General features: G+C 48.6%; 1 protein-coding gene across 2 annotated transcripts in view; it reads right to left on the bottom strand.

The window, feature by feature from the left end:
- Shank2 (SH3 and multiple ankyrin repeat domains 2) overlaps positions 1-17,034 on the bottom strand; it is a 449,788-nt gene that overhangs the window by 149,717 nt on the left and 283,037 nt on the right. For both annotated transcript variants that reach the window (XM_029479123.1, XM_029479124.1), the window contains one exon: positions 8,676-8,751. In XM_029479123.1, the coding sequence (XP_029334983.1) occupies positions 8,676-8,751 (76 nt within the window). The remainder of the gene's footprint in view (positions 1-8,675; positions 8,752-17,034) is intronic.

Raw genomic sequence — 17,034 nt, 5'->3', positions numbered from 1 at the left:
CTGCAACTCTTTCTGTAGCTTAGAATGACCTTAAACTCCTGATTTTCCTGCCTCCACCTCCTGAGTACCAGGAATATAGGTAAGAGCTACATCAGCAGGTGTATGCAGTGCTGAGGCTCAAAGCCACAGCTTGCTGAGTGGTAGGCAAGCAATATACCTACCCCACTGAACCACATCTGTAGCTTCCGCTAGAGAGGCTTAACCAAGAAGACACTCCCTTCATGCGGGGAGCATCACCAGATGGGCTGGGGTCCCTGACTGAATGAAAAGGGGAAAGAAGAAAGCCAGCCAGGCATGAGCATTCCCGCCCCTTCCATTTCCTGGTGGCTGACAGGGACTCAGTTGCATGTGGCATTCCTGGAACCTACTTCTTCATCCCTGTCAATCACCTGGCCACCCGTGTGCTCACTCCAGAGCAAAATACGTAGTCCCTCTGTGGTGGGACTGTGTTAGTTATGTATTGTCAACTTGACACAAACCTTGGGGAGCAGGAACCTCAATTGAAGAATTATCTCCATCAGACTGGCCTGTGGGCAAGTCTGTAGTGCATTTTCTTGATTAACGATTGATGTGAGGGGAGCCAAGCCCACTGTAGGAAGTGCCACTCTGGGAAGGCAAGCCTGCCTGGGTTGTTTACAAAGCAAATCGAACAAGCCAGGAATAGTAGGGCAGTAAGCAGCAACCCTCCATGACCTTTGCTTCAGTTCCTGCCTCCAGGTTCCTGCCTTGAGTTCTCTCAAGGATGCGCTAACGTGTAATATGTTATAAATCATTTCTGTCCCAAGTTGCTTTTAGTCAGCGTAGTCAGGGTGTTTATTCATAGCAACAAAACTAGCCTAGCAGGTGTGTAAGAGGAACTAGATTTATCTTTGTTTATGATCTCTTGTGGGAGCATGCAAGGAGCATGTCTTCCATCATTCTTTCTGGTTCTGACTAGAAAGAACCTACATTCTACCTAGGCTGTGCCTGGAGGGCAGCCACACACAGCGGCCTCTGTGAACACTGGCACTGGCCGGTCTGCTCTCAGAGGCACTTGTGTGAAGTGTCAGAAGCTCACCCTGCCGTGAAATGAAAAGCCCTCGACCAGTGACAAAGTGGGAGTATAGACAATTCATACAGGTGGCTGGGAAGTGGGGAGGGTCGCCTGCAATACGGAAGGGGTGATGTAGAGGAGATGCAGGGAGATGAGAGAGGAGAGCGAGGGAGTGAGAGAATGCATGGGAGAGTGAGAGAGTGCATGAGAGAGCATGAGTGAGGGAGAGAGAGCAAGAGAGTGCAGGAGAGAGCAAGGGGGAGAGGGGGGGATTGAGCAAGAGAGAATGTGCAAGGTTGCTGAGTCTGAGGGAACTCAGGAGCAGTAAACATAATGTTTGAGGGGAGTCAGACTAAGGTCAGTATGTCAAAGCATCAAGATCTTATGGAGACAAAGAAATGCAGACCCTCCTACAAACTTCTGGAGAGGAGAACAGAGGGGCAGAGAACTTGGAACAAGGCTCTGAGAGCACCACACTTCCACACCATGAAGAGGCCAGTGAGTGACTCTAAGCCTGGAATTTTAAAGGTAGAGACTGCAGACAGGGGCATTTACACTGCAGGTCCCTTTTGTTGAAATTGTTAGGGGAAAACTGAGTGAAGCAGCAAAGGAGTCTCTCAGGAGTGACTCACATTTTCAGGATGTACCACACAGGCAGGAAGGAGGGATGGCTAATGGCTTGCTAACTAAAGCCCAATTCTTCTGCTTCAAAGGGAAAAATAAAGGCAAGTAGAATCCCAAAACAAAAAACAAAAACCAAAACAAAAAAACCCTTCATGCAAGAATCCGTCGTATGACGCTTAAATGTGGGCTGACTTTGAATAAGAAGAAAAGGAAAAGAGTCTGTTGGCTTGTGGTTCCATGAGGACCCTTCTCGTGCTCATACGAGGAACTGGAGCCCTGCTCTTGGTGTGGATGTGAACGGTCATGTTCTCTTAATGCTTTCCACTTTTTTTTTAGCTATTAGTCTAGTTGGACTGAGAGAAACTAAAAGATGTAAATATGAATAAAAATATAAAATATTATATCAATGAAATATAAATATTAATGCAAACAGGAAGTAGTGCCATGTTTACTATTAGGGCTGCGGTGCTTGTGTGTGTTTTGTTTCCGGTGGTTTCTAGCTGCCCTTCATCTCCCCTCTCTCTTCCTGCCCTTCCCCACACCCTTCCTTCTCTGCTTCTGCTGTTGTTATGGTCATGGTTGAATTTCGTCTTTGTCTAGAACAATTAGAAATAACAACAACGACTCAGTCTTGCGGATAGGTGGAACTATGATCCAGGTTCTCTCCAGCAGAGTCACGGCAATTTCATAGTGAAAAGAAGACTCGAGATGAGGTTACTGTAAAGTTGGAGTAACCAGGGGAGGACTAAGGAGGGAAAGTCAATGGAGCACCTGGGTGGGCAGCAAGGCCCTGCCGATGAGGCTGGGGAGGGAAGGGTGGCCTTTCCATTCTCAGCATTGTCTGTGTGTCTGTCTGCTTTAATGGGTTGTTGATTGCCTTTCTTAAAAACACAGCTTAGAATTTCTGAAGGGGGAAAGCAACTTAAACTGAGAGTCCTTGGTCCCAGGAAGCCAGCTGCTAGAAAAGCTATGAAGAGTTGGGTGTTGGGTAACATGGGGGGCGGGGGGAGAACCTTCGCAATTCTTGTAGTGAACTGAGTGAGGGAAAGAGGCTGAACAGGAGAAGCCAGGCCCTCCATGGTGCCCATTAGGACGAAGCCCCAGAGCACAGTGGCTTGAAGGGAGACCATGATAGCCACAGTCTGGGGTGTGTTTCCCAGGGAAATGGCTCACCCACATGGAGGCCTGTCCCTTCATATACATCACACTGGGAGTCTGGAAGAAGAGCCAGCCAGGTGACAGTGCCAGCTTCTCCTCGATCAATGCCCTCAGGGTTCCTGTCCCACTTAGTTACAAACATTCACCAGAGCACCAAACCCTGTCAGAAAAATACAAGTAGAGAAACACACCTTCAAAAGTGAAACCACAGCCTATGGAATTGGCTCAGCAGTCAGGGTGCTTACTATGTACTCAGGAGGACCTGAGTTCAGATTCCTAGTCACAAACATAAAAGCTGGGCACGCCAATGCGTGCCCAGTAGCTCTAGCACTGGGAAGCAGAGAAAGGGGTGCCATGGCCAGCCAATGAGAGACTATACATCTAAAAAGGAGATGAAGAGAGACTGAAGAAACACTTGATCACACACACACACACACACACACACACACACACACACACGGTCTCTTTTGTAATTCCAAACTATGTCCCTAGGCAGCAGCTTTGCAAATGCCACCATTAATTACCTGACCCAGTCATCAGCCAAGCAGAGGATGCTCCCTTCTGTATCTGCCCTGTACACACTCAGTCTTGGCACTCTTTTCTTCAAGTCTGACTAAAAACAATAGCAACAAACACAAAATAATGTTGGAAGAAAAGTGGGGCAGTCGCTCTTTCTTACCATTCCTCCTTACTAAGGGCGATGCTCTAGAACACACAGCAAGAGGCGTCAGGGGAAAGCCAGGTGCCCACCGGCAGCACTTACAGCTTGCAGCCCACTGGATCTATACAGTTCAGGCCTCTTGGTGCTGCAAGCCCTTAACACTTCTCTCATTCATTCTTAGCATGAACCCAACTGGAGACAGGGAACAGGTTGAGTGTGTTTCTGTCTTGCAGATAGCAACTCGGAAGACTCGGAGACAGGTGAGCTGCCCAAGGTCACAGGGTGACTCAGCTCGACAGTCTGGGAGGGAACGCGGGCAGTTTCCATTTATCTTTTTTTCAAGAGTTTTAAAAGGGTTTGTGGAGACTGGGAAAATGGCTCAGTCAATATTCGTCACACAATCATGGTGCCCTGAGTCCAGATCTCCAATACCCATACAAAGCTAGGTGTGGTAACACACACCTGTAATCCAGGGCTGGAGTGAGGGGAGAGTGCTTCACAAGACTCCCTGGAACACACTGACCATCAGACCTTGCTAAATTTGTGAATCTCAGGCTTGTGAACTGCTCTGTTGCAAATAATAATAAATAAATAATAATAATAATAATACACACATAGAAACACATACATACTTAAATAAAATAAAGCTTAAAAATAGTTTTACAATGAAATGAATGGTGCCAGAGGAATATACTCAAATTGATCTTTGGTTTCTGCATGTATGAGCACACATGTACTTGTATCCCAACCCCTACACACCCATATGCACATACATGAATATGTACACAGAGCATACCCCTCCCTCCACACAGAGGCTTCTCACAGTATCACATAGACAGAGTCTTTCTCTTAGAAAGCCTCAGGAATTTATCAAGAGAGGTTCTATCTGGGAAGAATTCAGGGGCTGGGTGGAACAGAGTAAGGAGGGGTCTGTTCTTCACAACCTACTATCTCCTAAACATTTTGAATCTTTTACCAAGTGCCTATTTTCTATTACCAATTCAAAACTGTACGAATGGTACTTGAAAGTCTTGGGAAGAAGTAGGTGCGGGTGGCAGGTAGTCACCTGTTGAAGTGGCACAATCTGTTGCCCTTCTCCATCAATCTCCAGGAGGAAATTGGGTTTCCTGAGGAGGAGGAGGAGGAGGAGGAGGAGCAATAGTGGTGGCTTGCCTTGGCAGGCATTCAGGAAGTGCTCCTTCCAAGCAGGCTGTGCAGTGGCTATGCAGCTGTGTGTGGTGGGGACCATGAGGACCTTGCTGCTAGTTAGTCCCGGGCCTGCTACCCATCCACTGTCTCACCAAGTCCTCCCTGGTGAACCTCAGAGAGGGTGGAAAGCCGCTCCACCTTGCTTGCTCTCATCCATACCCAGGGCCCTGTTCATTCCAATGTCACCTCAGATCCATCTCCTGTGCTATCCTCTCCTGTGCCAGTGCACACAGTTCATGCTCGGCCTAGATGACAGAGGCAGTCCCCTCACTGACCTACATTCATTTGTCTGCTTGTCTCATGGTCAGGTCACACGGGCTCCAGTTCCTCTCCACTAAGTGTGGTGCTGACTCCCCAAAGCCCATGGCTCTTAGGCCATCAGCCTCTGTGCATCCCTTGTTCCCCACAATCTCACATTCTTGGCCTGCTCCAATCTCTTTGCAGTTGCTGAGTCCTGTCTGGCTCTCTCAGCTCTGGGAGTCACCTTAAGTTTGCTCTCAAGGACATTTGCTCTGGCCTCAAACAGCTTGCTCTGCGGCTCAAGGGCTGCCGGTCTCCTCTGTGGCTCTCTGACTGACCACCCAGGGCAAATCTCTGCTGTGACTTTACTGTTTGTCTTCACTAATAACACTACCATCTTCATGAGACTGATGAGATTTCTCTTGTTGACCTCAAAAATCTTTGTGTGTGTATTGTGTGTGTGCATGTTTATATGTGTATGCATGTACATGCATGTTTACCTGTGTTGGTGCATGTGTGGTTGAATATGCACATGTATATGTACCTGTGGAGGCTCAAATCTGATGCTAGATGCTTTCTTCAATTATTCTCTGCTAATGCCGGGTCTCTCGCTGAGCCCAGAGTTCTCCAGTTCCGGCTAATCTAGCCAACCAGCATGCCCTAGGGCAGATTCTCAACTTGTGGGTTTCAAGGATCCAATAACCCTTTCACAAGGGTTGCCCAAGATTGTCAGAGAACACAGATATTTACATTACAATTCACAACAGTAGCAAAATTATAGATAGAAAATAGCAATGACAATAATTTTATGGTTGTGAGTCACCGCAGCATGAGGAACTGTATTAAAGAATCACAGCACTAGGAATGTTGAGAATCCTTGCTCTAGGGAATCCCATCTCTGCTCCTGAGCATTGGCTTACAGGCAACCATGGTGCCTGTCAAGCTCTTTATGCAGGTTCTGGGGACAAGAACTCCAGGCTTCACACTACACGGCAGGCACTTTATCCACTTAGCCATCAAGTATGACCTCATGATCTTTAACTCGCAGAATAAGCAAGTGTTGGTGGCTTACTGGTTAGACTGACAGAGAGATGAGTGGGGTAGATCAAAAGGATGGATGTGAGTAGGTAGATGACGACTAGTTATGATTAGATAAATAGATGGACAGATAAAGGGAGGGAAGGATGGAGGCAATGGATGAATAAATGGATGGGTTGATGGAAGGGTAGATAAAGGGATAGATGGGTGGGTGGCTGAATGGGTGGGTGGACTGATGGATGGATGGACAGGTAGAAAAATAGATGACGACTGAATGGATATTTAGATAGATAGAGGGATGAAAGAATAGAAAGATGTAGGGATAGACGGATGGAGAAGAAAATGGATGAATAGATGGATAAATGGACAGACAGATGGATATAGGGGTGTATATATGAATGGGTAAATGAATGGATGAACAACCAGGTCATTCGACTGATGGATGGGTGGGTGGGGAGACAGAGACAGATGGATGTATGAGTACTGAGTGGAAGAATTGACGTGTGTATGTGTGCATGCATGTGTGTATTGTGTATGTATGTGTATATATGAGTATGTATATATGCATATATGTATATGTATGTATGTATACAGATGAATACCTGTGGTGGTAAAAAATAATGGGTGGATGAATGGAGTCTGCTCAGTACACAGCAACCGCCGAGGTTCCTCTGCCCACCCATGTAGCTCCTCCTGGTGCTCCATGCTGATGAGACAGGGACCCAATTAATGAGGAATGAGGACTCGCTGCTGTCACCTCATGTTGAGATGTGCTTTTAACACTGACCCTCAGGTACCTGCAAAGCCTTGTACAGTGGTGGCCCCAGGACCTCTGCTGTCTGATTCTGACTATCGTATCTATTTCTAAATCCCTCTCATGTTCCCCTTGCAGATGGAAGAGAATCCTAAGGCAAGAATCAGGTGGAGCAACTGGGCACACATGCTAATGCCTGGGTTTATTTTAACTGCTGACCTCTTCAGCACTGAGCCTCTGGGCTAACTTGACACATGAAGGGGTGGGAAAGGGAGAAAGCTTTCAACTGATTCGGAAAATGCCTCCATTGAGCCTTACTTCCCATTGCACTTTCTTTAATTACATTAGCATCTGCAGCAAGACAGCCTCAGCTGTTGGCGCTTGCACAGACCATAGTCACGCCACCCAGAATGGCTAATTGACCAGTGGGGTGATGCGACTCCTGGGTCTCCCTGCGCTTTTGGCCCTTCCTAATGAGCTGATGAGTGCATTAAACTGCAGATGCCTGTCCCCGAGGATGGCTGCTGCCTGCTCAGTCAGATGTGAGACATCTAGCCTCTCCTTCCGATGTCCCTTCCAGGGCGACATGACCATTGGGGTTCTTATGGTTTGGGAGACCATCTGTCTCTCCACCCATGAATTCCTGGTTCTACCTGCCTTGCAGATCCCTGCCACGGTCAAAGCTGTCTCCCTTCCTAATCCCTACATGTGTATGAGCAGTCTTTTGTCAGTCACAGAAACAGTGTTTTCCGTCCCAATGGTGCTCTGGGCAGCAAGAATTTGATATTCACCAAGATTTCTCCTCACACACCTGACCCCAGGTGATTGTGAGCAGAAACATGTTGACCTCAGGTGGTCCCAGGCACGGCTTCACACGCAGGTGTAAATGCATGGAGGCTGAGGACTCACACCCCACCCCCCTTGGCCTCTTCTCCAGTCTCCATGTTTTTTCTCCAGTGACCTTGCTTTACTAGGTTGCTGAGGCTGTGACCAGGGCATGGTAGCTGGTGCTGGTGAGATGGACAGATAGACATGTGACCCTTGTTTGCTCCAACTGAAATGGCAGGTCAAGAGAGGCCCACAGCTTGTCCAACTCTTCATCATGGGAGAGCTATGGCTGACTCCTAACTATTGATCTAAACTCTTCTACACTCTGCTCAGAAGTTGCTGGTTGGCCCCAGTTTGGCCCTAATCCCCAGATATGCTTCATCAGAGGCACAGCCTGAGAGTGGCCACTGCTTGGAGCCTTCCACCTTAGGTTCTCCCCACCCCCACCCCACAGGGCCCACTGTTCCCTACCTGAACAGCTCTTCAAGTAGCCACAGTAACAGCTTTTCCTAGACTCTACTGGGACTTATGGCGCACTGGCTCTGCCTGGATCTTCCTTGTTAGATGAACATATGGGCTAAGGCTACTACTGACTATGGCCACCTGTAAAGGATCCATTCTGGCCAGGTTTCCCAGTAGCTGCTCGAGCAAGGCTTCTGTGGGAAGATTCTATCCTGAATCCTGTGGCAGCCATACCATAGGAAACACACAGCTTTTTACAAACTCCCAACCCATGAGCCTAGAAGGTCTGCTTCCCTGGGGCCCCGCTCATCAAGGAGAACAAGATTACCTGAACAAGAATGCGGGACACGGGGTGAGGTGTAAGCCCAGAGCCAGGAAGGCCTAAATACCTGCTGGAGGAAGCCAATCACTCTGCTTCAGGGTCCCTGCTCATGCTCCTTCTCACATCCCTATTGTTTTATCTCAAGGATGCCATCTTTCCCTCCTCCTTCAAGCATGCTGCTCTCTCTCAGGGGCTTCCTCCACAGGCCCTGTCTGTGACAGGTTCTCCTGTACAGTATGGTTGCCACAACCCCAGCAGAGGTGGCACATGAATAACAAAGCACAGAAGGCACCGCCCCTCTACCCAGGCATGAAGGAGGTCTCCAGAAGGCAGAAGCATGCCTTACCTGGCAGCATCAAAGCTGTCATAGGAGCCCACCGTGTAATGCCGGAAGAGCTTCTTGCTGCGGTCCGCGCGGGTTTCTGCAGAGGGAAGAGAGACACCGTTCAGCAAAGCCAAATCCCATATCTTGCATGAGCAAAAGGCTAGACCTTCCTTTTTGGCCCCAGACAGGGGTGACACCCTCTACATAGGGACAAGCATGGGAGATGGGGCTGATTTGGGGGCCCAAGTTTGCAAAATGTGGGGATGCTGTAAATCTTGTGCCTGTTCACGGAGGGGCAAATGAGGTACTGCAGAACAGGGGGCCATAAGCCTCCCAGTCACAACAGTGACAGCCACTTCCTGTGGAATCTGCTAGCCCCGCTAGCCCAAAGGATGCTACCCAGGCTGGCAGGCCCCTGGACATCTCAGGAACCTCCAATGATGGCTTTATCCCAGAGAGACATGATCAGGATGAATATCCTGATGATGGTTGCTTTCCACAAAAAAAAAAAAAAAAAAAAAAAAGACTAAACTAAGCACACACATGATTAACGCTTCTAATTAAGCCTCACTTTCCTGACTCAGCAGATTCAGATGAAAGATCGGTGGGAAATGATATGACTGTTGTAATTAGATTAGCAGATGGTAACAGGGCTGGGGCGGGGAGGGGAAACACGTGAAGATGCATCTGCTGGAAGCACCACAATACACAGAGAGCTTCAAGGTATTTCCCCTCACCGACAAGAGTCCCTGCCCTGCCTCCTTCTGAGGTCCTGTGGAACTTTGGGAGAAATTAAGCAAATGGCTTAAAGCGAAGCCTGAGCGCTGAGAGTCAGGTGAGCCTCAGTTCAGTCTCTCCTCTCATTCCAAGGTCAGCGTGGTTATTTGTTTAACTTTGCCTTCCCAGTGCAGGTTAAGGAGAGAGGCCCCAGGTCTTTACCCGCTAAGAGGCAGAGACAGAACACCGCACTTCTTACAGAGTGGGGAGTCCCCTCCTGGGGTGGAAGGAGCCATGCCTGAGGTGGGAGCTAGACTTGCATTTCCCAGCTACCCTGGCACATCATTAGTTCTCTTCGACAGACAGGTTCCACTGTCCCTCACCTTTCTCTGTGCCAGCTCCAGGCTTCCAATGCCTTCCTCAGCCATGACAATGCCACCCCTCCCTCCACTGACACTCACTGAGTGCTTCTGTGTACTCAGGTCCTACTGGGAGCACCTCTGCTGTACCCAGTCAAATGCTACCATGGAAACCCAGTGAGGGACATACACACAGCTCAGCGACCCCTCTTCCTGTTCACTGTCCTTGAAGGCCAGTCCAGACTGTGGGTCCCCTCCACAAGGGCAGTGTCTTATTTAAGTTAAAGTTGAAGGCATCTTGGTAGTTTAAATGTCAGGCTGTGTGCTTTACATCTCTAATCAACCACTCCTTGGCCTCGTATTGAAGGCACACAGCATGAAGGCCATTGGTAAAATGTGCCAACAATTGCCAGAACTATCCCCTCACAATGCTAGTGGAAAGCAATGGCATTTGCAAACAAAACAAGCAATTTCAGCTTTAGAAAATGTACCCTTTCAAATAGTAAACGGATAGCTCAAAGCTAGATGTCAGGATTATAAATTTGTCACTCAGACTTAACATTAGCCACACTTGTGGCACAGCCTCAAACACTTGCAAGAGTCTCAACTGAGTGATTGTCCTTATCAGGTTGGTCTGTGAAGATGTCTACAAGGCAGTGTCCTGATTGTCTTCATTGGCGCAGGAGGACCCAGTCTACTGTGGGCACACCATTACCTGGTCATGTAGTCCTAGTCTGTCTAAGAAAGCTAGCTGAGCACTAACTTGAGAGCGAGCAAGCAGGCGGGCTCCCCAGGGTTTCTGCTGGCGTTGGCTGAGAATGAATTCTTTGGTCAGGGGTAATGCTGCATGGAATTGTGAGCAGGCCTGGCTCCAGGGCTCTGCCTTGAGTTCCTGCCCTGATTTCCCTCAATGATGGACTGTGTCTGTCGTGGAAGTTTAAAATCATCCCTCCCCACCTCAGCTGATGTTGGTAACAGTTTTATTGCAGCGACAGAATGCAACTAGAACATAGATACAAAAAGGGGGCACTGAGCGGCAAGATGCTGGACTACAGATAGAAGATAGTAAAAGGGGCTCTCATCCTCTGGGGGCTCTCATCCTCTGTCTATGCCTGTCACTCCCATGCTGTCACCATATGAATTATAACAGCCCCGTCCTTCTCCTACATAACCTGTGGGCATCTATTCACAAGGAGCGCAGGGGTGACTGGGTACATTTGACGGATGGCATCACCGAAACCAAATCACACACCTACCCCATGTCACTCAGGTTGTCCAGATCAGCACCCCAGACAGTGCCTTCCTTCTCTCTGTAGGTTGGGTCAGGGACCTACATCCTGGGCTGTCCTCAGGGCTCCAAGATGGGGCATTACCTAGTTTCTCTGACTCATCCTGACTTGTGGTTTGAGGCAGAGGCCATGAGGGAGGGACCCTCATGAGCTAATAAGTGGCTTACTAAGGATAAAAAGAGAGACCTCAACTAGCAGCTTTCCCAGGCTTACCACTTGATAGCCTGTGCCATGTGTGGGTAAGGCAGAAGTCGCCAGCAGTAGGAAGGGTGTGCACCAGACACAATCCTTAATCTTAGACTTCTGGCTCCACAAGTGGAATGACTTTGTCCTTTAAACATCACCGAATCTATATGGTTAGTTCTGACCACTGCTTCTCTGCTCATCACAGATTGCTGAAATAATCAAAGGCCCCATCACACAAGGAGCAAATCACTGCAGTGAGAACTTGTGGACGAGGAACACTAGCCAGGCTGGGGATGATCTAGCCAAGCTGGGCACACCTGCCTCACACTTCACACCAGTGAAGGAGCCCAAGTATACTGGCCTTCTATGACAGGATGAGGTCCCCAGGGATCGAATCACCATGGAGGGAAACACGGAGGTCTGACTTTCCCTGGGACATCCCTGCTCAGGTCACGCATGCGCCAGGGCTAGGAAGGGTAAGTGAGACATGAAGCATAGCTGCCCACCGAAGTGCCCGAGGACAGCTCCTTCCTAGTATTGCTCTGAGTTGCTCTGGTTGCCTCCATCTCATGTGGCTGTTCTGTACTGGTTGTCTAGGAAACCAGTGGGTGCTCAGAGTGGGCAGGGCTCGGGAGGGCCAGAGGGCACAGGGCCAAGAACAGAGAAGCAGATGTGGAGTAGAATGCATGTGCACATGTACAAGTGTATATTGTATGCCTGTGTGCCTGTTCATGTGTGCCTATGTACATGTTTATGGAGGTCTGAGTGCATATGAATGTGTATATACATATACATGTGTATGGGAGACCTTGTATGTACAGGCTCATGGTGACTGTATTATGTAAGGGTGTGCATACATTCATATAAGCATGTCTGTGAGTGCAGATGCATATAAGTATACATGCAAGCACATGATTGTGTGGCAAAGCATGTGTATGCAGGTCCATGGGAGTGTGTACACACATGCATATGTGAAAGTGCATGTATTCATGTGTATGTCTTTATACATGTGATTCTATACATGTGCACATAAATGTATGCAATGTACATATAGGTAAGAAAGGAATGTGTAAACAGGTACATGTGTGGATGTGTATTTGAGCATGTGAGCACAGGTAAATGTGTACATGTGTGTATGTGAACATACATGTGGATGAGCATCATCACTGCCATCACAACCATCATCATCACCACTACCATCACCCTCATCTTCATTACCACCATCACCATCATCTGTTGGAGTAACCATTTTTACATTGTGTGAAGATGTGTCTCTGTGTTTTCAATTGTTAATTCTGTACCAGCAGAGAGCTAAATGCTGGCAGGATCCTGGAATTGTTATTTCTAAAGCCCATCACCAGCCTCATCTTTTGTAAATGTTCGTTCTTCCTCACTAGTCTAGAGGCAATCTAGAATTGTACCTGATTGGCTATAGTAAAGATCTGACGGCCAATAGCTGGGCAGGAAGTGGAGAGTGAAACTTGAGAGAGAGGAGTTTTGCACAGTGGCAGTATCATACATAGCCAATGAGGTTTATCTGAGGCACGATTATTGCTAATTGAGAGAGAGAGGAGGGGGACAGAGAGGGGAGAGAGAGAGAGAGAGAGAGAGAGAGAGAGAGAGAGAGAGAGAGAGAGAGAGAGAGAGAGGCTTGAGAGAAGAAAAGAAATGTGGGATATTTGCCAGCAGACACCGAGGTGAATGGACTAAGTAGAGTGGAGCAGGGAAGTAGAGCTGCATCTAGCCACGTGGCAGGATGCAGTGCCAGGATTAGTCAGGTTAAGCATGATAGCTGGCTGGGAGGCTGCCTTAGCGAAAAGGCCTAAGCTTTAAAATATTAAAAAGCCTCTGTGTCATTATTTATACTGCTGGTGGATCCAAAAGTCCCAGTATAATCCTCCTGAAGTCCTCCCCTTCACTGCAGCAGATTCCCTGCACTGCTCTCTGCTGACAAGGCGCTTTACTAGTGATCCACATCATTGCTCGTCCTCCACCTGCTCCAGTCCTCACATAGCAACCAAGCAGGCAGCCCATTTCCTGTCTCCACCTTACAGAAGCGGCAGGGTGTGGTGATTAGGGATGAGGTTCTAAAGCTAGACTAGTGGAGTTCAAAGTTTGGCTCTGTCACCAACTGGCTGTGCCGTTTCTTCTCACTTGTGATGTGGGGAGAGCCCCAGCCCTGCTCACACAGAGGCACCTGAGTGATTAGAGGTGCTGGGCAACGTAGCACATGGGAAGTGTGTGTTATGCTGGCTATAGCTGTCACATGTCACACCTTAGGTTCAGAGTTTCTGTTTTCCCAAGCCTTCTGAAGTCACATAGCTCATGAGAAGCAGTGTGGGCCTCCAATTCAATCATCTGAATACAGATGGCCATACTGTGGATATGCCCTCACCCAGCTTCTGTTTTGACCTGGGATAGATGGGTGGGCTGGGTGGTTCTTGGGACCCAGTGTTTATTGTCACCAGCTTTACACTATATACTATGTGCTGACCCCTTCTGGAACTCCATAGGGTACACAGGACACAAGTAAGAAACTCCAGAACAGGCAGGGGAAGCAGGAGGCCTGAGGCCCATGGTGGACAATGGCCAGGACAGATGAATCCCACTTGGTTCTTCAGGGAAGCACCAGCTCATTTGAACCTGGCACATCACCCCCAGGCTGTGGCTATTCCACCACTTCTCTATGCTTGCTAAAGAGGCAGGAGGCCCTGCTGTCTCTACTCAGTAGACCCGGTAGAGATCTCCAGTTCTGGGCACTAGTAGTTGGCATAGGACTCTTGATGAGGCCACCCCTGTGACCTCATCTGGTGCAAGGTTCTTGCCCTGCTGCTGTGATTCCCACTTATGGGGCCTCCAAGGGTGGCCTGCCTTGTGAGATGATGCACAGGCAGGACAGCACAGGATCCAGAGAGAGACAGTGAAAGGAACAGACAGACAGAACACAGTTGGAGCTCCAGAAAGTTCTTACTTCTAACACGTAAACCCACTTACTGCCATTTCTGCTCCGATGTGATTTAGCCTCCAATTACTGGCAGCACAAGAGCTTGGACAATACATGTATGTATCAGCCATGTATACTGGCCCATCAACAGCTAGAGGACAGGACCTCGAGGGAGCAGCCAGCCACGAGATGGCACTGTCATAGAGTCTGTGCCCACACATCCTCACAGGAAAGTTAGTGTTTTCTTTTTGCCATATGAGGTTCCTAGCAAGATGGTGTCTCAGATGCCAGGGCATACCCCCAACCTGTGAGTACGTCAAGATGTGGTCCAACTTGGTCCAAGCTTTATGATGGCCTCTGACTCCACCAGTCCTATCCAGTGACCCTCAGCCTGTGTATGGAATGCAGCCTTTCTCTGAAACATTCTGCAGCCTGGGTGCTGGGTAAGCTTGCTCTATGTGAGGTGGGGATAGTGAGTATTGGAAGAAGGCACATGGCCCTGCTACAGAGGCCCTGGGCTGTGACCTGGAAGGTCATGAGAGTCATTGTTATATGCTTTTTGTATCTCTTACCATCTCATTCCTTAGCTCTCTGATCCAATAGACCTCTTTCTAATAGTATAAAAAATATATTTATGTGCACACCAAATGTGTGTAAGAGCCAGAGGAAGCCAGAAGATGCCGGATCCCTTGTGACCAGAGCAGGCAGCCACTGGACACGGGAGCACCAAGTGCTCTTAACTTTTGAGCCATCTCTCTAGGCTTCGGTGGACCTCAGATAATAGAACCAGCCAATGTCGAAATCATTGTAGCATTCCACAACATGAGCAACATGCCAAGAGCTTCGTAGGATAGTTGCCCATGAGCACAGAGCCCACATTAGGGCCATCACTGCTCTCAAGGAGACTCCAAGGAACCAGTGTGCACATGGCACAGATGTATGGCAAGAATGTGAACTGTCTTTGCTGTTCCTTGCCCGACACTTGTCATACAGCATCACTCAGGGAAAGCTGGCTGTGACAGACATGTGTGGCCTTTTCAATTGTACAAGGCAGGCTATTCCTCCACTTGGGCTCTGGCCCTGTACAGCTACATCTCTGTCAGCAGCACTAAGAGTCGTGACAGTTGAATATAGCAGAGACCTGATAACAAGACAAAGGCTGAGTGGGGATTTCATCAGGATGAACCCCAAACTCACCAGGAGCAAACAGCCTAGTAGAGGAAAGGAATACGTCTTGACATAGCAGGCAGCAAACCTGAGTTCAAATCCTAAGCATTCGTATGTATGGGTGGCATGGCCACACATGCTGTAACCTCAGTAGTGAATGGGGAAGAGACAGGTAGATTCTTGAGATTCATTGACCAACCAGCCTAGCAGACAATGGAGAGCTCCTAGTTCAGTGAGAGACTCTATCTCAAATCGGGAAGGTGGAGAGTGATAGAGGATACTCAGTGTTTCCTTTGGCTTCCACGTGCGCACACATGGGTGACTGCACACACACATGTATCTAGCTGGGTATTCTACATGCACAGTGTAGAACACATCCCTTTGACTGAAAAGAAGGCCCCCTTGTGGATGATAAAGGGACAGACAAGCCAGCCAATCAAGAGAGAACTATTGCTTCCTTTATTGTATAGAAAGTTCTACAAGTTTCTAGAAGACCTAGTTCACAGCCAAGCCTCCTTTCTCACTCAGCATCAGAGTTCCTCACACAGCAGCTACACTGCAATGTCTGCAGCATCCCAGAGTTCAGGTCTCTTTATCATCCTGGTCCAAGGGATCACCATCTCTGACTTGGACTTGTGAAGTAGCTTCCTGTCTCCAGGTTTCCTGGTGATTTGTTCCACCTATCCAACCATGGCCCCTAGTGACTTCGAAGGAATGTGAATCCAGTGATGCTATCAGCCCTGCCCATTCCTGCATCCTCATCCCCACCAGAGTGTCCCTTGCTCTTTGCTCCTAGAAGACGAGCTGATTTGCATCTCAGGGCCTTTGCATTTGCTAGATTCTTCTTTCCCCAGTTCGGATTTCACTGTGCCAACATATCTTTGGCTCCTATGACAACCTGGCCACGTGGGCACCCAGGATCTCTGGTAAATGAGTGAACGTCAGAAAATTGGTACCTCCATCTGCTTGGTCTGTCTGTGATGGGCTTAAGGCTCTACAGAGAATAAGTTAGTGCCTCCTGGAGGCTGCTAGCAGAGTGCAAAGAGCCCGTCTGTACTGGGGAACCCCCAGTTCCAGCCCTGGACAAGGCAGTGACCAGGAGAAACCTTCTCAACGGGCCTCTGGGTGTTCCTGCCTCACCTAGAGAACAGGATGCTCGCCTTAATGGATGCCCTGGGTGGGTGCTCCCTCATGACACATATCCCAGGTTAATTGGGGATCTCCTTTTCCCGGGAGGCAGCTATGAGCCCTCCCCACAAGGCAGCATTTAAGCTGATATGCCCTAAAAACGCCACTCTGAGAAATCTACATGGAAAAATGGGGGGTGTGAATCTTTGGAAATTCTATTTCATACACCCCTTGGGATGTGTGGAAGGCAGCGACAGATTTCATGACAGTCTCCGATTGTCAGCAGTTAAAATAGCCCTTATGCAAAGCAACCAGGAGGAGGTGCCTGCAGCTTGGCAAGGAATCCAGAGTGGGGCATCCTGGGAGACTCTGGCCTCCCATCCCAGAGTGCCTTTCTGGAAAAGGGAACAAGAAGAGGGACTTTCTCCAAGACCAGTATGAGTAAAGACCAGAAGAATGTAAAGCCCTTCAAGCCACAGATATATTCCCTGAGGTAACCCCTCCTCTCTTGGGATGCCAGTGGATAGACTATGAAGCACATAAAACAGTGCCCCATTCTCTCCTTCTTCTCCCTCCTCTCTCCTCCCTTC

Source organism: Mus caroli, chromosome 7 (assembly GCF_900094665.2).
Source record: "Mus caroli chromosome 7, CAROLI_EIJ_v1.1, whole genome shotgun sequence".
Taxonomy (NCBI): domain Eukaryota; kingdom Metazoa; phylum Chordata; class Mammalia; order Rodentia; family Muridae; genus Mus; species Mus caroli.
Note: the sequence above shows the minus strand (reverse complement) of the source record. Positions and strands in the feature narration are given on the sequence as shown.